Genomic DNA, 24,020 nt, shown 5'->3' with positions numbered 1-24,020 from the left:
AGGTAATGTAGCACGTCTAAAACTCTATGGCAGCATGGATTGGGCTCTTAGACAGTCCACAAAAATGTCTTAATTTTCCTGGAATTTTGCCACGTCATTCTTGCCTTCAAAACTTGAGTCACATAACACATAGCAAATTCTCGCGTAACTTAAACTGGTTGTACTCAACCTGCCATATCTCCCTCTAGGAATATCGGAATCATGAACCGTAAAATTCTCCATAAAGTAGACATCTAGGGCTTTCATTTGATATAAGAAACGTTCTCTGGTTCTTTCTAGATCAATACACTTTAATCCTCAAAGTCAGCAATTCTGCAGAGACTACTACTGTTTCAGCATCATGAATTTTCTCTTCAATGCATTCCCTCTTGTTTAGCTACTTTTTCCTCATATTTACTCTTCACACCTATAAGACATTAAACTAAGTAAAAGAACTAAAAACAAGAAGAACTAAATATGTATATCACAATTAAGAGGCATAAAAACATATCACATTATGAACATATCAATACGCAGGTCCAAGGCTTCCAAGTAATTGAAACACCTTGTCGTCATCAAGTAATTGAACATATCAATATGCATATCACTGTTCTTTTGATCAAAATAGTGTTTTCAATGTTATGAGACTGCACTGGCTCGACTCATTCCACGTGGATGTAAGACAACCTAAATGTTGAATTAAGGAATTTTCATCTTGTTGAATTTCAGCAATTTCTTGCATCAATTGATAGGGCTGGGCAAAGTCGGTTCGGGTCGGTTTTTGGCCCAAACCATTTCGAAACCAACCCAATCGGTTGGACCAAAACAAAAGCTGAAACCGTATTTGAATGAGTTGGGTCGAAAATTTCGGTATGACCGAATTTTGAATCGGGTCGGGTTCGGTTATGGTTTTAAAAAAATGTTCTAAAAATCCCCGCCTAGGACTGCCTAGGCGCCTGGAGACCCTTGGCCGCCTCGATTTTGGGCCGATTAATCCCCAATTAATCTGATTAATCCCCGATTAATCCTCTGGGCGCTGGTTTTTAGCTGTCCGCCCGATTAACGCCTAGCGTTTTTTAGAACCTTGACTTTTAACCGAATTCATTGTAAATGGGCTGATAATTCGACCCAATTGCAAAAAAATTAAAATTTGCATGAGGTGGGAGTCGAAACCCATACCTCTTAGGTGTAGAGAATGACAAGAAATCACTGCGCTAAACTTAATTCTTGTTATTTTATGTGCAAAAAATATATTTATTAACTTATAATGAATATATTATTATTTTTAATACATAAAAATTAATTCGGTCTGTTCGGTTTATAAACGGTCGGTTCAACCTATGAAACCATTTTCTAACCATTTCATTTCGGTTTTGGACTTCTTGAATCCATTTTCCAATCCATTTGAAATAGATTCGGTCGCCAAACCATATATTCGATTCGGTTCGGTCGGTTTATCCATTTACAATCGGTTTATGCCCAGCAGCCCTATCAATTGATAGACACGTGCATCATTATTTGGATTGTCATACATGGCTTGCAATGATTGCCATAAATCTAGAGCATGAGTGCAAAATTGAAAGATTTCTTGGATATGAGGCTCCATAGAGTTGAGAATCTCTTACCACTTGATCCTTGCTTAAGCATCCATCATAAGTTGGATTAGTAGCAGCAGAAGCTGTTATGGTTCCTTTGATGTAGCCAAGCCTTTGTCTGCCTCCTAATGCTAAAGTGATAGCATTGGACCATCTGAGATACTTGAATTGAATTCATTCAAGTAGACAAAAACAAGTATGTTGTTGGTGTTAGGATCAACCTCAGACATAGATGATGATACAAGATCAGTAGAAACGGTTTCAAGAATAACAGGAGGATCTCTAGCCATAGCTTAGAGAGAAACATATGCAAAAAGAAAATTTGCTGAATGAAAAATCAGAGTGACAAGATTAGAGAAGGTCCTGCTTGCTCTGATACCATGAAGATTTTTAGAGAAATAACTCTTGTATTGATAAATCTTATCTATTACAATGTACAAGGCTGCAATATATAGCAGCAGCAGATCTGAGAAAAGTTTCTCCATCTACCGAATCTAAATTTACAAATAGATCTCCTTGAATTAAGGATGACAACATCTTTTCCTTAATTCAAGAGAAAGTAAACAGTGCAAGTTATGAGAAGTCGACAATATTGCAACCACATTCTTATACACAATGTATAAGAAGGCAGGTACAACCTAATCTCCACTACACCATACATATACACATAATTCAACATATGTACTAGTATAGCTTGAAGACCATAGTTCATGAGTCATTAAGTTCTCTATTGAGCAGTTAAACCAGAAGAAAATTATTTTTTTGGGAGCATTAAACGAATCGGATGACGTGTAGCTTCATTGCATCAACGGCAAGTCACCTGTCTGTCATCGTAAGAACTAAATCAGTCATTATTCTTGAATTGCTTGAGGTATTAGACAATATCACTTTTTCACGAGACAAGGAAGACAAAAACATAGTATAATCACTATACTGTATCTGGGTCCTAGTATAAATGTGAGAGTACCAATGGATACTCAAAGTTCGGGTATCAAATACATCTGACCTACAAACAAAAATGATTTTTGTTACCGTTTTCTTTCTTGTAGGTAAGGTTTGCTTTGTCCATACCGCCATACGAGTTTTTCTTGATACGTACAGACAAACATTAAGTACCGGAGCTGCGAAACAAAACTAAACTGACCATTTAAAACTGTTTAAAACTGAAGGTCAAGAACACCTTCAGGGCATCCAGTGGATCTCAACTTTTTCATCATTTGTAGCAATTTGAAGGTTTGGAAAATCATCACCATCCAAATTGACCTATACAAAACAATGGACTGAAAGTGGAAGAAAGATCCACAACTGGTCACATAGCATTAACCCAGAGAACGGTACTATTCCACCAGGGGATATCACAGATTCACAGTTACCTTTATCACTGAAGGGCTGAATCAGCTACAGATTCATGGCCACAATGATAACTTGGGAAGGGCTAACATCATTACCAAACACAGGAAGGTCATTTCTATACGGTAAAAAATTAGTCACTCTCAAGATTTATTGCAAGAGATTAATAACTAAAGAAATAATGATCTTCTTTCCAGCTTTATGATTTTATATACACCATCTGAAAATTAAAATGCAGAATTGGCCGCTGTCCCGCCCTACAACTAAATTAGTCGCAGAAATCACATGACAAATACTTGGTCACAATTAATGACCCTTTAACGGATATTATACATCAAAATGTCAAAAAATAAAACCCAGATAAAACAGACTGAGAAGAGTGTATAAGTTCAAAAAATTAGGAAATAAGCTTGACCGCAAATCTCATCTCCACTATAGAAATACAGGGAGGTCAATCTTTGTTTGTTGGTTTGAATTAAGATCTGCACCAACAGCAACAATGCTACTTGAGGCCCCTTCGGTTTCAGTTGTCATCCTCAAGAAGTAACTATGCCTGCCCAAGAAACATTTAGATCCTCATGTTCAGTTAGGTTAGGAAAAATGACCAATAGAAGGTAAATATACCATCGAGTGTCTGCTGTCAGTTCAGGGTGGAAAGCAGTTGCTAGCAAATTCCCTTGTCTGACTGCTACAATCACTTTCTTCTCAGACCCAGAGTTATCCTGATATATCCAAATCCAAGTGAGAAAATAGCACCAAAAGATGGTGAAACACAACTTAATTTGTTGTAGTTGCAAATCTTTTTTGGTTAACTATTGAAAACTGCTTATTTTTCTTTTACAGCATAATAAGTGCCACCAGGAACACGGTCATTGACAATAGATTTCAGTTCGTGCCAAAACTGGAAGCTACAAGATAAGGCGATAAACTTTTAGTCACATGCATGATATGATACAACGTGGTTTGTGAGAGGTGATCTCTAAAAACCACTTAAGATAAGACAGACAATTCGGGATCAGATGCCATGTAATTTATTGAAAGTATGTCACCAAAATAACACTAATCTCCTGCACTATCAAAGTAATCTCCAATCTAATTATATTGAACAGTTTTTAAATGGCATGCAAGTATAACTTATTTATATGGTAAGCTGTACATTTACCATGGTATCAAATTGGAGTTTACAAGTAATCACTTAGCTGATACCATGAAAAATGTATAGCTTATCATGTAACAAATTCTACTTCTAAATATCAAATCCTCAACTTTCATAATCCATTTCAATGACCATTTACAGAATAAATGAACTATTCCAATATGAGAACAGTCTATTAATTGCTTCTTATCAAATTTGTCCTTAAAAAATGAGAATCTCCAATTAGTGGAACTCCCTGGATCCTTGCACTCAGTTGGCTGATAAAGGTGGTTGAATGTACCCAAAAAACAGTTTGACAATTACAGAAAAATGACTGAACTTATGATAATGGATGGACTCTGAAGAGCTGGTTTAATTCACCCATTTCTATCAACATTTGATAAATTGAAAAAGAAAAATGTCCTTTGAGATAGTAAATAACAAGAATATAGTTGCACTACAAATCTAAATGAAACCAATGCCCTCTGAAAAAGAAAATGAAACCAATAAGCGCTTGACTACGGAATGATTATATTTATCTATATTAGCAGAACAATCACGAACCTCGAGACCTTCAACACCAGGATTTGAATTCTTCCACGTATTAGCTGGGACAGGATAATCAGCGAGGACTTCAACTTCCGGGCCTACCTCAAGGATTGCAGGAGCACGGATGAAAACTCCACGACATAGTTCAGGACCACCTTCCTTCGAAGCAAGCTCTGGTACGGAAAGTTCTGTCTCAAAACTTTGGATCTGTAAATTTTAGAAACCAAGGACAGATTGAGGAAACCAAAATATTCAAACGCACCATAATAATAAAACATTAAGTATAGTCTCTTAACAAGTCAGTTCCTCATCACCCTTTTCCCCATCTTTCTTTTAACGGTAAAACCAAAGATATTGCTCACTTCTTTTTCCAGTGTTTATAAGCCCTATGGATCTTATTCAAAAAATAAGCCCTACAGATCACATAAAATTTTCCACACCTGTGCACTATATATATACATATATATGTTTTCATTATAATATATGATACCTGTCAACTGGCTGATACAATAGGAATCACTAATAATAGTGCGCTTCTTCAAATTTTTTATATTTATAGTGTACAAAACTTTCAAGATAAAATGAAGGTGGTCATCACAATAACAAAGTCTGTCATTAAGTAGATACCTGATTTAACAAGAAGTAGAAAGTGGATAAATGAGGCAAAAGATAACACAAAAATTTCCAAACACAAGAACGACTAAACATCCATATTATGATCTCAGTGCTTGGCATGCTTCTTATATAAACTTTCAAAGCCAAGACCTCTAGGACTACTTGGTTATATTATATAGTGGCAGCTTTACCAATGTAACATGCTTTTTTTACAAATGTTATCTGCTGATGAACATGAACGTATGTATCTTGATGAACATGAACGAGTTTATAAGTCATTGAGGCACCTGACTGCCAAAGAAATTTCTGTGAACCATGCAATCCAGTCCTCCAACAAGTTCTTGTCCTCCTATTTTCTGTCCTGAAAAACACATCCAACTTGTCTCAATAACTAAACAATCTTTGAATGCTTACATGATATCTAGGAAATATTAATCAATTGTAGGAAAAAAAATCTGAAGTAACAAATTGTAGAAAAAAAAAATCAGAGAAAGAGAGAAGGAAATACACCTGTAGCTCTGTTTGCTAAGAAAATAAGCCCAGCACAGGTTCCCCAAACAGGCTTCCCCATCTTAACAAACTCACGCAAAGCAGGAAACTGTGACGATTGAACATTTAAATCACAATCAATATCGTTCGTTTGAACAACTTTCTATATGCCAGGTCAAAACATAATAGAGCATACAAAGAACTGTTCTTTATCAATTATAAAAACAATGAGAACATAAACAACCATTTAGATTCCTGCTCAAGTAAAAACCAATACTTGTGGGTTCAAGTTCATTGCTCCCCTTTTTTTTCTGTACTAAGATTATAACTACAAGTAAATGAAACAGGATGTTCAAATAATGCTACAATCGATTTCCTTTCCTTTACCTTCTCTTTCATTTGTAATAACATTAGGCAAGCCAATATAGTTCACAATTACCTCTTCAATATACACAAAAAACCAAAGAATATAACCCAGATAACCAAAATTACACCCTTTCACTAACAGTCCTCATTTTCACCTAATCCCCATTTACCAAGAGTTTTCATAATTGTAGAAGCTGGCATATACATATTCAATCCAGAAGTAATAAATTAAATAATTTTAAACGAATCAAAGACATAGTAAGTGATAGAGAGACCATGTTATGATACTCGGCAAGCTTAGCCATAGTGGTGCTCTCTCCTCCCGGAATTATAAGTGAGGCCACTGTGTCAAGTTGCTCTGGTTTCTTTATCTCCGCGCCCTTCACTCCTAGCCTTCTCAGCACTGCAACACACAGACGGAGAGTTTCAATCAACATTTCACAGCAAAACCCAAAAGACATAGATATGGTCAGAGAGAGATAAGGACAAGCCTGCTATGTGTTCATTGTAAGAACCCTGTAAAGCAAGCACGCCGACGAGAGCCATATTGGTCGGGAGCAGAGCTTCGAGGACTTTGGGCTGACAACAAGAGAAAGAGATTGTCTTCCGAGCGAGAGCCGTAGAGGTATGAAACGCAGCGCGCCTCTTGTTTGGTGAGTGGTTCCACTTTTTTCCGTTTGGTGAGGAAGTCACCTCGAGTGTTTGCTAATGAATTTTCTTCTATTTTATAAATTAAAATATATAATGAGAAGTTTTTTTTATTCGAACCATGACGCCAACAAAAAAAAACTTTGATCACTCAAAGGTAGGTAACAACTAACAACATGGATATAACTTTGATCACTCAACAGATGAAAAAAAATTGAAATTCCTCAAACTATCTACTAAATTAAGTCTCTCGAGACAAAATCACCAAGTTATCTCAAATTCTAAATATTGAAAACTTTGATAAAGAGTCGTGATCAACAAAATAGACAATTGTCAGACTAGGCCTCTCGGACCCACCCACACAAAGGAAGGTCCCGGATAGAGAAGTTGACACAATTCTAAAACGAGAGCACACCCCAAAGCCAAAGTGGAAACCCTAATGCCCAAATTCCAAAACCTTTCATTGATTGTCCAGTGCTGTGACTATATGAGACATGTGAAGTCTGACCAGGAAGCTAGCAGGCTGCAGGTAGATCACAGATCCCACATTGTCCCATGGAGAGTGGAAATTGTGCTTATATGAGCATGGTCAGCTTTCCATAATGAGACGTGTTTTTTCGTGTAATCTCAAAAATAAAACCGTGCGAACCAATAGACCCAAAAAAAGACAATATCTCATTTATGTGGACTATCTAGCCTCCAACCTCACCTGTGAGACCACTTCGCTGTTAAACCACCTACACAAGCAAACCAAAGAATCTAACCCAAAAAATAACAACGATAGGAATGCCACCCCACCAGAAGAAATAATAAGAACGGGTGATGGTGTCATCAACCTACCAAGAATCCCTGATTTGATTTATAAGGGATTATATTTGAAGAAGAGTAGTGAGTAGAAGACCCACTTGATCCATGACAAGTCGTGGCGGTGGCTTTAAAAGATAGAAAAGAAAGAGACGAGGGCATCCTGATTATTTAGGTCTCCAAACACATTTTTACAATGAGAAGTTATATGTACACATTACTAATGGTATAATTAAGATATTACATATGTATGATGTTCTTGGAGGTGGAAGGTGCACTAATGAGTTGGGAATAGTCACGTTTCACTGGGACATGAGTGAGTTGTAGATCTTTAGCCCTGATCAGACCGTTTTCCGGGGCAACAGCTTTAGTAAGGGGGAAATATTAGGCCTCACTCGGAAAGTTTTTAAAAATAAATTTTAAAAATGAAAATGAGAAATTAAAAACATTTTTAGTTTTGATGTTTTCACTTTTCTTTAATAAAAGTTGAAAAACAATTCACATTTTATTTTTTATGTTTTGAGAAATATCTTAACAAATATGTTTTCACTCTATTTTCATTTTCAAAAATGATAATATGGTTGGGTATGAATACATTATCGAACGCTAGGGGTGGGCTCAAAAAGCTGAAATCTTGATCCCGTCCCGAAATTCTTAGGGATGAGAAGGGACGGAAGTCTAAAAACGTTTGTCCCGTCCCGATTCCGTCCCGTTTTATAACAATGGAATAGGACATGAGACGAATAATTTATATACCGCTTCGTCCAGTCCCGCATTTAAAGAACTTTTAATCCTGACCGTTCAAATATGTTATCATGACCGTTGATTTACAATTGAGGGTTTCAGTCTTAAGCCGCAAACTCTAACTTGTTTTCATTCTCGTCGAGGCAGGCTAGCAAAGAAACATAACTCATCGTCTCACCGGCCTCCTCCCTCTACCACGCCTCCTCCGACCTCATTGCCGCCGCCTCCGACCGCCTCTATCTCCCTCCCTGCCTCATTCGTCCTCTCCTTCCAATCCTAGAATCCGGGTAAGTTTTCCCATTCAAATTTCAATTGTTTTCGTTGAATATATGCAACGGATGATGGGAGGACTATTAATCCTAGAAGAATCTTAATAACGAGTGGTCCTACTTAGTTTTGTTGATGTTTGCTGTGGGGATTAGGTATTGATATCCAATCCAACTCAGATTACATGTTTACTCTGCAATCTGGGTTCAGGTCTAAAGCTGAGATACACATGCAAAAACTGTGGTATAGACTTGACATGAATACACAACAAACGCAACTTAGATATTACATCTTCTCTATCGTTCTTAACATGCTCTTTCTTCTTGATGTTTCATGTTCACATAAACCATGCTCCTTATCTCATTTAGATATTACATCTTCTCTTTTTTTCTTCACAAGAGACAAGAGTAAATTCGTAAAACTCGACCACATCTTGGAATTTGTAGAGGGATTAGAATGTTGGATTCTTTTGAGGGTTTTGTGATTTTTTTTCAATTTTGTATCTGGGTGTAGGCATCTAATTGTTTGCATTAATGTTTCCATTGAAAGTTTCAATCTCTCTTTATGTATTGTTCTTTACAGTGTGTACTGTAAAATGTTGGAAAATGGGGAGGTAAGGGAGTTGCGTTTCTGCAGATAAGAAAACTCTCAACCCTGAGCCCAAGGAAAAGTAAGATCAGTTTAGCAACTTATAAGCATTGGTCGAACTGATCTTTTTTGGTCTCATTCTATGTGAAAGTATAATTTATTGCACTAACAATTTTGTACATTTGCACCAGAAAATTTCTGATGGGGTTGAAGGACTTCAACCAGTAAGTTATGTCTTCTTCATTTCGCTTTGGTAGTTTCATAACTTTATATATTGTTGTTGTGGAAATATGATTATGTGGTGAACAATTGGGACTTGGCTTAGAGATATTATCCAGTTGAGATTGTTGAATATTAGAAAGTAGGCAATTTTGTTTATGGGAATGCAGTGCTTTTTGGTGAATGAAGTACAGAAAGTTGGATTGAATTTACGTTTATTAACACGATTTTATTGCTTCAGTTATGTCATTACATAGATTTTGTTTTGGCTGGGAATGGAAGAGATGGCGTTTGTAGATGAGGCTCAGCCAAAAGAGTGTGGAATTCTAATCCTAACGTAAAGTTATGGGAACTATTTATCATATTAGATCATGATGACTGTAAATTGTGGGTGTTAAATGTTGTCTGTTTTGTGGAACGACTATATGCATGTATCATTGATTTTAAAGATCTCATGTGTAAACTGTTTGTAATTAATTATTAGTGATGCATGTTTCCTTGACATTTACTTTCATACATGTTCTATGATCATGCTATGTTCAATTCGATCATGATGATGTTGTGTGCAATTTGTGACAAGATGTTATGGATTCAACTGATGACAAACATATGACGTTTCCACTCCAACTCTGATGTAAAGTTTGTGACTATTTAAGTTTGTGATGGACTCTTTCTCAATTATGTTAATTCGTAATTTACTTTTATGTTTGTGATTGGCTTTTTGTGAATGTTGTTAATTGACTTAATTCATAATTGATTAATTGAAATCTTGAATGATAATTGTCTTTTAGAATTGAGAAAATAAATATTTTAAAGTCATGGGACGGTGGGATTAGGCATGTCCTGTCCTGATCCCAATCCCAATCCCAATAAGGATTAATCCCGAGTGGGATGCATTCTTAAAAACCCTCGTTCCGTCCCGATTTCGTCTTAATTCAAAAGAGTGAGATGTAACGTGGGATGAATCCCGTCCCATCTCATTCCGTGCTCACCCCTACGAAACGCCACCTAACTACATTTTCAATAAGAAAAAAAAACATAAATGGTGATTCTAGTTGCATCTCACATTTTGCTATATGTACCTCCATCTAATATATTTTCTCCCCAAAATTTTCAATTTTACCTTTTTTTTTCTTAATTTTTATGTGCACCTCCGTTCTATTTTAGTATGATATTTTTTTTCTAATTTTTTCCCCTGTGAAAATTCAAAATCTCTGTACATTTGATTAGATAGAAACCAAAATAAATTTGTATTTGTATACAACTCATCAAAAACATTATTATTTTGAGAATACATTTATATTATGGGCTCTCTAAATTAGAATTTTCGTAGGTATCTCAAGGTATGTGATATCCTCATTTACTGATATCAAAATAAATTTGTTGTCATTGTGGTAAACATTGTGATATTTAGTTGTAATTGCTTCACTCATAAAATTTTACAAGATTATGAACAAATAGTTGTCAGTGTGGTAAATTTGTTTAGTTATTTGTAAATATATAAAAACTGTTGTAACTTTAATTTGTTCTCAATGTTGTAAATTTTGTTCAATAGAATTGTAATTTTAGTTCAAAAAGTTGTAATTGAGGGTATGTTATACCTCAAGGTATTGTAGACGACCCATCTAAATGATATTTTTTAATCTATAACTAAAAATATACATTGATGGAGAAATATTTAACCGAGGAAGTATATTATATATTAATTGAACATAAATAGTAATTGAATTTCTAAATGAATACTCTTTTTATTTGTCAAACCCGCAAGAGATCATATCTCCACTACTATAACTAGATGTCTTCATTTAGTGTCACCGGCTTCACCAATAAATTGAAGTTCCAATAACGCTCATGGAATATAAACTTCTAAATTAGAATAGGATAGGTCAAATATGGTTAATATGGTAAAAATGTAATAAGTAGAAATAAATGAAATAAAATTAAGAGGAGATAATTGTGGAAAAGAAACCAATACCTTAGCAATGGGAAGGAATTCTAAATCATGTTAACAAACTAAATACATTATATTTATTTTAAAATGATTGTGTATAGTCCGTGAAATATACACGGGTACAAGCTAGTTAAAATAGAATGGAGGTGTAGATAGAAATAAAAATGGGGCAAAATAGAAAATTTTGGGAAAAAAATGCTAGATGGAGATACAAATAGCAATTAGGGATGTGCAACTAGAATCATCCAACCACAAAACCAACCCTAAAACCAAATGGATGGAACCGACTTCACTCCTAGTATTGTGGTCCAACTGAATATTCCCTAGTTAACTAAAGTTTAATTTGAGAATATTTCCAAAAAGAAATTGAGAGGGAGAGAGCATAGAACAAATGCATGAAATCCTTGAATAATACGATCTTTTAGATGATTTATTAAATTTGAATCCTTTCGATCTGCTATACGTACTTTCAATGGCGAAGCCATAAATTATGTGTGGGGTGCCAGTTTAGGTGTAGAAAAAAACATCGATAACGAAACTTAATTAATATGATGATTTTTTGAAATTGAATTATACATTAAAAAGATGCTTTTTGTTCCTGCATATCGCAAAATTCATCAATAATCGAGTCTATGCTAAACTTTAAAACAATTTTTTTCTATGTACATAATCAAATAGTCGTCTATCAGATTGCACTATAAATAAAAATAAAATAAGGTCTACCTAGGTTAGAAGTTCAATTGTACTAGACTATCTAGCTAGGAGTAGTAATTGTCCATAAATTTATTAATTAAAATTTGTTTTGTGTTATGTGAAAGTAATAAATCTATTAAATTTAATAAATTATGTAAAGCTAATGAGACCAGTATAAACATGTTTCCATCCATGGAGTTATGATAAGTGGAACGTGTGGTGTCATTTCCCTCATGATAGTCAATTATGGCTTCAATTCAAACAAAATGCATGTATGCTGCCAAAAACTTGAGGGTTGCCATGGCACCTTCAGGCACGTACACAGCCCGACACTGCGTACTTTCCTGATCACCAATTCGATCCTTGTGTAGTGTAAAACCAGAATATTAGCTCTTTTCAGAATTCTAATGAATGTCCTAATCCAGTAATCCGTATTTAAGTAGCAGATCCAAATCCATTTATCTCACAGCAATGACAGCAGAAGTTCCTTGATCTGAGGCATAGCTAGCTCATCATTGCAGTTCACACCTTCACAGGCCGTCAGTCCAGACTCTCTTATCCGATGATCAAATAAATTTTCCGTCCAATATCTCCTTTTGGTGACTATTAACCAAACACATGGTAATTAACAGCATACGTACGTTCGATCTATCTATTTTGAATCATTCGATCATTCATTGTTCTAATTCAACCGTCTTTCTATCCGAATTTCTTTTTAGGACAAATTTTGTTTACTATCTTGAAGTTTGGTTCTTTTATCACTTATCTCCCGATTATTTGTTTTTAATTACATATGTCCTTTTTTTTTAATCTCATTAAACGCGAAAAAAAATTCAAATCCCTTTCAGGAATGACATAATCATCCGACATTGAGGGGACAACCTACTCAAGGTAGTAAACTGAATTTTTAATAGACATATGTATACATATAAATATATATATACACATATCTAGATACGTAAGTATAGTACTGATTATTTGATTCGAGTTGAGCACTAATTAATGATAATACATGGTGCATATATGTGCTTCAGAGTTTTGACAATTGAAGAAAGTGATTTCAGTTGGGCCGTTTGGGTCGAACTCAAACAAAAGGACGGGGTTATTGGGATGACGGAATACGTCTACTCAACGGTGAGTCAGGTGGTAATACAGTTTGATCTTTCATCCATCCGCTGGATTCAATTTGAATACGTCGACCAGAATGGAAGATCAGTTTGGTCAGAAAGCATGGGATGTCTGTTCCCGCCATGACTAAAAGACGTGGTAATTCAGTTATATCAATCAGTCATTATGCGCATGCATACCATGAACAACAAATAATTAGTTTTGGCTAGCTAGTAGATTAGTAGGAGAAATTGATAGTTAATGGCATGCAGTATGTGATTGACGATTTTTTTAATTTTACTAGTCATTACATTAATTAGCAACTTAGTAAATAATTGTCTTAATCGTAGGTGAAAACTTGATTATCCAGATGAATATTTGACGTCTATTCGTGGCTATTACTCGAGTTATGTTTCCGAACTTCTTTTCAAGAACAAACAGAAGAACTTATGGACCATTTGGAAGTGGTGACCAAAGGAGAAAGACTTTCTCAATATTGAATCGAAAGGGAGTAAGATTGTGGGATTTCACGGAAAACTAAAATGGTTCACTATGCTTGTTTCGATAGGAGCTTACCCAACGCCCATTGAGGATGTTGAATTTCATGCTGATAATGAAGGCCTCAACTATCCAGCAAAGCCTCTACTTGCAGTGCAACATCCTACTGTTTATGCAACGCCCCAGAAAGAAGAGAAGTCTAGGAAGGAGATATCTTACATAATTTCTGGGAATCAAGTTAGTGGAAATGAAGGGAACTATAATGGAACTTTTTGAAAGTACCTAGGAGCTTAGAACAACAATCACAGTTACAAAACCAAAGGATTAATTCACAATGCAAAAACCTCAATGAGGGAAAAAACACTGTGATTTGTAAATGAATTGATTTGAAGATACACAAAGGATAACAAATGTCCGGTTCTATCACACAACCATATGAATACACCAAATAATATTATAACACTGCTATAGTTCAAATTATCTTAATTCTATTCCACAATTAAGATGAATGAACCACCTACTCTAACAAAATAGGATCTGATGAGCAACTCTACAATGTAGTTGCAATCTTTCTCAGAGAACAAGAGCTCTTGGTCACAACCCTGATTCTCTTCACATATATCCTCCTTTCCTTTGACAGATTTCTCAACAATCTATACTATTTTGTTCTTCACAAAATCACTCAGCAACACCTGATGCAAGATGAGTTTGTTTCAGACTTCTTAACGCTGTAGAATGTACACATTTTTTTCAAATGCATGCACAGAATATCAAACACATATATATATATATATATATATACTTGAACAAAGACAAAGAACTAGTAGCTATTAACTATCAAGGAAGCCTATGTATATGTTGCCAAGATTAAGGCAGAAGAACAGGACACATGTTTCCAGAAAAGAAGAAAAAGTATCTGCACAAGCAGAAGAGCATGGAACATGTTTCCAGAAAAACAAAATTTCATTATCAAACTGAACCAAACTAGGATAGTGCCTCAGTTCCTTGAACCTCGAACTACCTCACAATCATAGGCTCCCCTATAAACGATAACCACAAACAATTTTACCAAAAATGGGCACAGTTAGATAAGAGACAGAAAGATCTCACAGGGTTCAAGTTTTGCACAGTTCCTGAGTTGACTAGGAAAGCCAATACCTTTATTCTCCCCCATTGACATTCATATTCAACTCATTGAAGCATAACCTACAAAACTCAAAAGAATACAAACCAACCAGATATGCATATAACCATGAAATAATGAAGTTGGAGAATATAGGGATCAGTTTCCATCTTTTTCCTTCTCTAAATAACAAAACGAAATTTAAATTATCAGACCAAGATATTTGTGCTTATGCACTTACAAAATAACTGAACATTACTAATAAACAAAGATGTTCAAAATAAGCTGAAATGTGTTTCTTTAAAAAATGAAACCAAATAGAAACAGCAAACAAACACTGGCATGCTTCAAATTCTCCCCCATTGAATATGACTGCCTATAAGTTCCAGCCTGGCCAGCCTGCGGATGGAGCATTAGGAGATTGAGTAGCAGCCTCCCATGAATCAATACTTGGAGCTGCTGGAGATGTGGTGGTTTTATGAACAGCAGGAGTAGAAGGATCCACTGCCCCATGGGGAAGCACCAAACGAAGAAGAGCTTGAATAGTGAGCATTTGCTCCTGCAACTGCACTTGAACTTGAGTGAAGGTATCAAGACGATCCAAGATAGATGTGATAGAGGTGCGCATGTTTTCCTCCAAAAGCATGAGATACGTGCCAAATGCTTCCATTGTGTTCTGCTCAGGAGGGACTTGAGGACGCCAGGGTTCTCCCTTAAAGCGGCAAGGAGGGATCATACATATGGAGGAGGAACACGAGGCTCCACAGGGAGAATCCGGATGCCAGGAGGAAAGATGGGGAGAGGATATGTCCCATCAAAATAAGATGGAGGAGAGGAGGAACGACGACGCTTAGAGCGGCTAGATGATCCACCGGAAGACAGGCGAGTATTTTTCAGCTTTCTAATTCATTGAGACCTGCACGAACAAAACCACAACCTAGAAAGAAGTTAGGGTTAATGAATGAAAATGTAAGAGGTATAGTCCTTTTTAAACTGAGTATGAGAGCAACTGAAGTGGTAAAGTGGGCTATGGTCTAAGAACCGGAACCGTCAGGAATGATCTACTGAATCGTCATCTCTTAACCAAGCATGTAGACCAAATCAACAAGGGTAACAAGACTAGTTTGAAGAAGGAACCCTATTTGAGTTAAGAGAACAAATTACCAATCAAAACCAAACGTGATGATAAGATTTTGACACTGAGAGTACCATTGGAATAACCACTAAGCCTTGAGCAACAACCATTATGCAATAATGTGTATGAACATAAATTCAATTATTAATAGGTTATAGGTCACATGCAAATCACATAAACAAGAGAAAGGGAAAACAGTTATTCACTACACCATTGTACCTTTCAACTAAGCGTGATATGAAATCTATCAACTGAAACAATAGAGTAACACTATGATTTCAACTACATCAGACGAAAGAGCATAGATTTGACAATATGAAGAGTGAATCAAAGCTGAGTATTTTTGGCAATTGAAAAAACAACACTCCCCCTTATAACATTCTGTAACACTCTTTTATGGTCTGATTTCACAACTTATGTAACAAGCGGCAGGGAACACTCCCAAGTCAGATGACTTTAGGGTGCTAGGTGTAACAAGGATACCATAAACCCCGAGACTCAAGTTGGAAATCACTACCTGCTAACCTCCAATGGACCAAACCATTCCCGTTTCTATCCCACTACCTCGATTAGGTCTTAACTAAAGCAGTGGTTACTTTAGGAATAGCCTGGCCGGACTTCAGTATCAAGATACTTTTGTAAAAAAAAAATTCAGCTAGATTTCCACCACAAAATTCATACGTCAGTTCATCCGACTGATACACAAGATACAAGAGTGTTAATCAATTGCACAATCCAGAATCAGGAAAAACAAGCAAACTCTTAGAGGAAAAATGGTAGAGTAAAAAGAGCACAATCCAACAACATGTCAAGCTAAGCTCCAGTAAGTCTACATCACATATGATTATTAGTTGGAGCTTTATCTGAGTATGTGATGCAATGACTGGTTCAAGTCTCAATGCGAATGCCAAGAGCATTCAGTAAGTATTCAAAACGAGCTGTATCAAGAGGTTTAGTCAAAATACCAGCAAGTTGTTTTTCTGTTTCAATAAAGCACAACTCAAGGATGTCTTTTTCAACTAAGTCGCGAATATAATGATATCTGATATCAATGTGCTTGGTCCGAAGTGCTGGACATGATTTTTAGCAATGCTTATAGCACTAGTGAAATACAGTTTTGTTTTTTACTATGTCAAGCCACTAAATTTGTTCCCAAGAAAAAATATCATCCAAAAGTGCTTTTTCCATCTTTTATACTTCCTCCCCAATCTGCATCAGAGTAGTCTGCAATTTCTGCATTAGATTTATTAGTGTAAAAGATACCACAATGTGTTGTACCAGACACATATCTAATAACTCTTTTTACAGCTTCTAAGTGTGATTCTTTGGGATTGGCTTGGAAGCTAGCACATACTCCAACACTGAAGGAGATGTCTGGTCTACTGGCAGTGAGATAGAGTAAGCTTCCTATCATACTGCTTTAGAGAGTCGGATCCACTGATTTGCCTTCCTTGTCCTCATGTAGTTTCATAGTTGTACTCATTGGATTGTTCACCACTTTCTTGCTTAACAAACCAAACTTCTTCACCAAATTTTTTACATACTTTGGTTGTGAAAGAAACATCCCAGAGTTCATCTATTGGACTTGCAAACCAAGAAAAATGTCAATTCACCTAGATTTCTCATCTCAATTCACTAGTCATGACATAAGCAAAGTCTGTAACTAGTTTATCTGCGGTATAGCCAAAAACAATATCGTCTACATAAACTTGTGCCACAATAAAATCATCTTTTAAAATTTTAACAAACAAGGTTCTGTCAATGGATCCTCTAACATAATCTTGATTAATTAGATGAATAGAGAGACAATCATACCATGCCCTTGGAGCCTGTTTAAGACCATAACAGGCTTTATGTAACTTGTAGACATAATCAGGATGATGAGGAAAGCCTTTAGGTTGTTCTACAAATACCTCCTTATCTATGACGCCATTCAAAAATGTTGTTTTGACATCTATTTGATAGAGCTTATACTTCAGGTGACAAGCAATAGCTATTAACAATCTTACTGATTCCATTCTGGCAACATGTGCAAATGTTTCTTCATAATCAAATTCTTCCTTCTGAGAGTAACCCTGTGCCACCAGTCTGGCTTTGTTTCTCACAAAAGTATCATGTTCATCTGACTTGTTTATGAATATCCATTTAGTTCAACAACATTTGACTCTTCAAGCCTTGGAACAAGTTCCCACACTTGATTTTTTGTGAACTAATTTAGCTCCTCTTGCATGGCTAGAGTCCAGTTTGTGTCTGTCAAAGCCTCTTCACTGTTTTAGGTTCCACCAGAGAAACAAATCCACAGCAACCTATGATCTTTGATTCTTTGTCATTACTTTCAACAAAACAGGTCAAGGCTTTTTCTAGTTGATCACCTTAAGAAGTCTTGTTTTTTGTTTGAATTCCATCATTCAACTTTCCGATCACATCACTTGGATCATGGTCTTTCTAAACTTGCTTAAACCCAGTTCTTTTTTGTGACACATGTCTAAAATTCTCATCTTCATCATCAGTTGATCCATTCCTGTCATTGTCTTTCTTCTCCATCAAGTAAGATGTGCTTTCATTAACCTGACTACTAGGCATATCATCAACGGACACATTAACAGTAACATCAACTCTTTTTGTTATTTTATTGTATATCCTATAAGGTGAAATGTTCGCATCATAACCAATAAAGATACTTGGATCAGTTATGGAGGCAAACTTATTAAGACTCTCATCTTCCCTGAGAATGTGACAAGGACTTCCAAACACATGAAAGTGACCAACATTTAGCTTTTTCCCTTTCCATATTTCGTATGAGGTTTGATCACTGCCACTCCTGAGAAAAACTCTATTTGACACATTATCACACATAGCATGCAATGTTCATAGCTTCAGCCCATAATTTTTCACTTAGTCCAGCTGAGTGCAGCATTACTCTTCCCATGCCAAGCAAAGATCTGTTTTCTTTCGACTATGTCATTTTGTTAAGGGGTTCTTGGAGCTGAAAACTCATGAAAAATGACATTCTCATGATAGTAGTTAGTAAAAGATGCATTTTTAAATTCAGTACCATTATCTGATCTTATCCTTGCTAGTTTAAGATTTGAATGTTGCTTTTGCCTGGCTAGTTGCTTACTCAAACCAAGAAAGGACTCAAAGGCTTCATCTTTTGTTATAAGAAAATATACCCAAGTAAACCTAGAGAAATCATCAACTACTACCAAAATATAAAACTTACCTGAAATGCTTTGAGTTTGAGCTGGTCCCATTATGTCCATATGCAAAAGTTCCAGATTTGGGCATCCCTCTCAGACATTGCTGATTTGACAATTTTTGAAGATCCTGATAATTCACATGACCGAATCTTCAGTGCCAAAGCTCAAAAGTTTCATCAGTGATAATGGTCTTAAGACATTTGTTAGAAAATAAGACACATGAATCTGTTGAAGCATGATAACAATTGTCAATAGATTTTTTACCACCCAAGACAACATTACCTTGTTTATCAAGAACAATACATATTTTCATGTTAAACAAACATCTTCAAACTTGTCAGTCAATTGGCTTATACTTACCAGATTTGTGGCCAACCCCTCCATAAATAACACATTCTTAAGTCTTCCAAGATTTTGTGATTCTACGGTTCCTTTTCCAAGAATAGTGGCTTTTCTTTCATCTCCAAAAGTTACAATTCCTAAAACTATATCTTCATTAAGAGCAGTGAAATACTTTCTGTTTCCACACATGTGCCTTAAGCAGCCACTGTCAATATACCATACATCATTTCTTCTGGTATTTACAGTTGTAAGAACAACAAGACAGGTGGCTTCGATATGGTTCTCATCGTAGGTCACACTAGCAAACATGCATTGTCCATTGAAAGTTTCCTTCTTTTTCCAGACTATATGATCACCTGCAATCTGTCTCCCTATTCTAGCATATTTCTCAATAAATTCATCAGATTCAGGGATAGCAGTGCACTTATTTTCAAGAATTTCTAGTATGGCGTAGACTTTTACGAGCATAATTTTTTCTCTTTGAGTCTGCATATCATGTTCAGCATGCAAATTAGAGAATTTTCTAAATTTTCTACTGGTTGCTTCAATAAAATTTGAGAGTTCAGATTTAAGGGCAGTCAACTCGGCTTCTATATTTTTAAATCTTTCACAATAAGCATGTTCATTTTGCTAACAAGGGAGAAGGTTTACCGGTCTCACCTTACTTTTTAAGATATCATACTCATCGTCTCTCCTTGACTTGACAATTTCAATTCCTTTGTATCTAGAATCAACTGCTAAACCTGTAGAACTTTCACCAGAGTAGCCAAGTCCAAAGTTGTTCTTGAAGTGTCGACCTATCCCAAGCATTTTGACATCTACTTGTGAGCTACGATGAAATTACTTGAACTTGTCATTTGTTTGAGTGATTTGTTCCTGCAAAGAATCCTTCTCATGGGTGAGATTTGAAAATAATGTTGAGTTTTACATGTTCAAACAATTTTTCCAATTTGATCAAAAATGTCTTCCTAGTAGTTATCCATTCTTCTTCTGTGCCAACACATGACAGTTCTTTTATTCTTTTCTCAAGAGTTATTCTTTGATCATCTTTTAATTGACTGTTCCTTCTCTTCTAAGGAATTTTTTACTGTTGAAACTTGAATCTCCAACTAAACATTCATGTTGTGAACTGATTCTGCAATATCACACAATTTTGCATATTTTTCATCTATGTTAGAACTTTCACAATCACTATCTACCTCACCCAGTTCTTCAGTCTCTGAGTCATAGTCAGACCCTACTGCATCAAAATTGAGTGAAGCAATCAATGCCAAGTTCTTCCTTGAGGATCTAGATGAATAATCTTCATAGTCACTTTCATCATCACTCCAAGATGCCTTTAATGCTTTCTGATCTCTTGTACTGTTCTTCATGTTGTCACAATCAACTGAGATATGGCCAAGGCCACCACATTCATAGTATTTGGGTTTAAAATTAGGATTTCTCTTAAAACTAGACTTATTTTATTTTGACTCATTTTTATTTTCAATATATTTTGACCTTCTATTTTTTAAGTTTCCTTTTGAAGAACCAGAACTAGAATTATTGTTCTTGTATTTAAGGATTTTTTTTGAATTCTTTAGTAAGTAAACCCAACTCAGAAAGTTCATTACTTACCTCTTTTTTATTTGTTACCTTTAAAGCAAGATTCTTAGACTTTCTTTCCTCTGGTTTGTCCTCCTCATTCAGTTCAGCCTCATATGTCTTCAAGCTTCCAATAAGTTCAGCCAAGGAATATGTTTCAAGATCCTTCGCTTCAGAAATAGCAGCCTTCTTCATTGCAAACTTCTTGGGAAGTGACCTCAAAATTTTCATGACAATATCATCTTGAGAGATCGTTTTCTTTGCATTAATACTCCTGATTCCACTGGTGATTGAGATGACCCTCTTGTAGAATTGATCAATGGTTTCTTCTTCCTTCATCTACAGGTTTTTAAATACATGCAACAATAACTGTAATTTGTGAAGTTTGACCTTTTTATTACCTTGACATGTGAGTTCGAGAGCCTCCCACATCTCCTTTGAATTTGAACAATGCTTGATTAATGCCCTATCATCTTCAGTCAAAGCAATAAATAGAGCATTTTTGGCTTTGTTTTCTGCTTCACTGTAAGAGAGTTCTGAAGGAGTCCACTTGTCAAAATTTTTTAATTTAGCCTCTTCTGATCCTTCTGAAGCTTTATTATCTGTAGGAGGAAACCATCCATGCAGAATGCATTGTCAAGCTTTAGAGTCTTGCGCAGAAATGAAATCTTGCATCATACCTTTCCAATCATCAAAATTATCTCCCTTTAGGAGTGAGGCATGTTTATTGATGTTTGTTCCATTGTTCCCTGGATCTCACATGGTTCAAGTTTTGCACAGTTCCTGATTTGATTAGGAAAGCCAATACATTTACTTTAATTGGTGGGAGCAAGTCTAAATATGTTGTTATTAACGTGTAAGTCGGGAGCAAGATTAAATATCTTAAATAAGGAATTCCTTTTGGGGAAGTAGTTGGCCAGGCGTTGGACGTTGTTTGCAGTGTTGGTCCCTAGAGTTAATCAGATTAATGCCAAAGAAAGAAGAAGGAATACAGTACATATTTCAAATGAATAATTACCTTTTAAATGATTGATCTATAAATTAGCAGCTAGTGATGTTGATTGTCTGAAATCAGATGAGTCAAGTATATATGAGGGTACGGTGCAATTAGAGTTGAGAAGAAATACGTACGCATGCTTAATTACTTCAGAGAATATGACAGAACAAGCTAGGATCATTGCCTTTCGAAAGTTTTCTCGCATGTATGCACGTGTACCTCACCATATATAGTCTACTGCAATAAGGCAGTAAGGTTTAAATCGATTTGTAGTATGCTGACATCGATATTGACATCGATATCTGACATATACACATAATATACATATTAATTAGATGAATGTTGTCATATATCAAATTATTATTGATGGATGGGGAATTGGGGACGAGAGTCATGAGAATGTAATTTCAACTCCAAAAGGAAAAATAAATAAATAAATGATCGAGTGTTAACATATTATGGGGGAAATGGAATCTTGATTCCAACTCCAAAGGATGCATGAAAGAACAGAATTTCACTCATGCTTAATCTGAACATATTGGACATGCCAGATCAGATAAGAACATATCGACAGCCAATCAAGTTAATCGCTCTGTGTAACTAGAACTTAATATGATCAATTTTGCAGTAACGCAGTAACTCAGATTAGGAATTATCACTCGCTATAACGTCGACAGCTACTTTATTAAGAGAATATATTACAAAACCGAACATGTCTTTTTCTGTCTTGTCAAATGCAAGCCTAAGGGTTGGTAGGGCTCAAACTCAACCAAGATGTTTGGAAATATATTTGTTAGCAACTTAATATATGTGATCAATATATAATTAAAAATAAAATACTAGTCACTCCTCAAATTATCACAAACTCGACAGTTTACTCATTCAAGTTTCAATTTCGATTAATCACTCCTTATACTTTTCAATTCAAGTAATTTGGTCATTCCATCATTTTTCCATCCAATTTGAGTGTTAAGTTATTTTTTGGGCAAACAAAAATTGGATGGACTTAACACCCAAATTGGATGGAAAGATGACGGGACCAGATTGCTCGAATTCGAAAATATAAAGAATGATCAGTTGAAATTGAAACTTAAATGAGTAAACTGTCGAGTTTGTAAAACTGTGAGGAGTGACTAATATTTTATCATATAATTAAAAGAGTGCGTCAGTTTGATTAAGTGTAATTACTAACTTCTATCCCACGTGAGTTCGATCCCAAATTCTCACCTTCTTTCATCTTTTTTTTTAGTTCTTTGTTTTTTTTAATATTTCTTTATTTCTTAGTGCTAGAAAAGTTTGTACCCACAATCATCCAAATTTGGACAATAGGTTTCCCCCTCTTTTGTGGCTAATTAAAACCGTTTAGGATTTAGTCATAGCTTTTTAAGACTAGTTCTAATTATGTAAGTCATAGTAAATTATTAATGATATATTTCTCTTGCGTTTGTCTTAGTAGTCATATTCAATACCAAAAAAATGTAATTATTTTATAAGTAGTTTGATAAAATATTTTCTAGTTAGCTATATATTAGATGGAGTTTAGGATGGTTCTTAATTTCCCAAATGTAAAACATTTATACATAATATATATTTTTATTTAGTATCGACATTGTAATGTATTTCTTAAGTAAAATTTTCAAGCATACCCAGACATTGAATATTGGATCCGCCACTGAATGCAGGTATATATGCTTCTTCAACTCTTATTTCATCATTTCCTCGTCAGTCTGATACTGTCATTTATGATTTACATATCATATATAATTGAAACAAGATAAGATATGATATTTATCGTTATTTTTATTCCGGGAGAATTATTATTCTACCCTTGTGTGTGTCTTAGCCTAATAGGTTTCATGTTAGGTTAACATCTCTGTAATAGATTAGAACTCTGAATCCTACGGGATTGTGATTTGTAATGCCTATATATAGGCCCTTATATCATTCAAAAATACATAGTTATTTTCATCATGCATTACGTAATCACGCACTTTTTCCTAAAACCCTGAACTTTTAGAGCCCTAGAAAAAAAATTTCTCTCC

The 24,020-nt window shown here is 35.3% G+C and overlaps 1 protein-coding gene and 1 long non-coding RNA gene across 2 annotated transcripts; one reads left to right on the top strand and one right to left on the bottom strand.

Moving 5' to 3' along the window:
- Positions 1–3,178: 3,178 nt before the first annotated feature.
- Positions 3,179–6,735, bottom strand: LOC126788120 (probable pyridoxal 5'-phosphate synthase subunit PDX2). The gene is made up of 7 exons (XM_050514086.1): positions 6,570–6,735; positions 6,354–6,481; positions 5,734–5,821; positions 5,511–5,584; positions 4,624–4,815; positions 3,549–3,646; positions 3,179–3,477 (listed from the first exon to the last, which is right to left on the bottom strand). Exons 1-7 carry the CDS (start codon positions 6,622–6,624, stop codon positions 3,357–3,359), a joined length of 756 nt encoding a protein of 251 aa, XP_050370043.1. The 5' UTR covers positions 6,625–6,735; the 3' UTR covers positions 3,179–3,356.
- A 1,680-nt stretch (positions 6,736–8,415) lies between these two features.
- LOC126788122 (uncharacterized) lies at positions 8,416–9,864 on the top strand. Its single transcript, XR_007671336.1, has 4 exons — positions 8,416–8,561; positions 9,124–9,211; positions 9,321–9,353; positions 9,590–9,864. It is a non-coding gene; the product is annotated as an uncharacterized LOC126788122 (long non-coding RNA).
- Positions 9,865–24,020: the final 14,156 nt, after the last annotated feature.

This window comes from Argentina anserina, chromosome 3, assembly GCF_933775445.1.
Source record: "Argentina anserina chromosome 3, drPotAnse1.1, whole genome shotgun sequence".
Lineage (NCBI taxonomy): Eukaryota > Viridiplantae > Streptophyta > Magnoliopsida > Rosales > Rosaceae > Argentina > Argentina anserina.
Note: the sequence above shows the minus strand (reverse complement) of the source record. Positions and strands in the feature narration are given on the sequence as shown.

Coding starts and splice junctions, on each gene's coding strand:
- LOC126788120 (XM_050514086.1), bottom strand. CDS start 6,624: ATGGCTCTCGTCGGCGTGCTTGCTTTACAGGGTTCTTACAATGAACAC. Junction 6,482..6,569: donor TTACAATGAACACATAGCAG/GCTTGTCCTTAT, acceptor TGTGTGTTGCAG/TGCTGAGAAGGCTAGGAGTG. Junction 3,478..3,548: donor CTGACAGCAGACACTCGATG/GTATATTTACCT, acceptor TTTCTTGGGCAG/GCATAGTTACTTCTTGAGGA.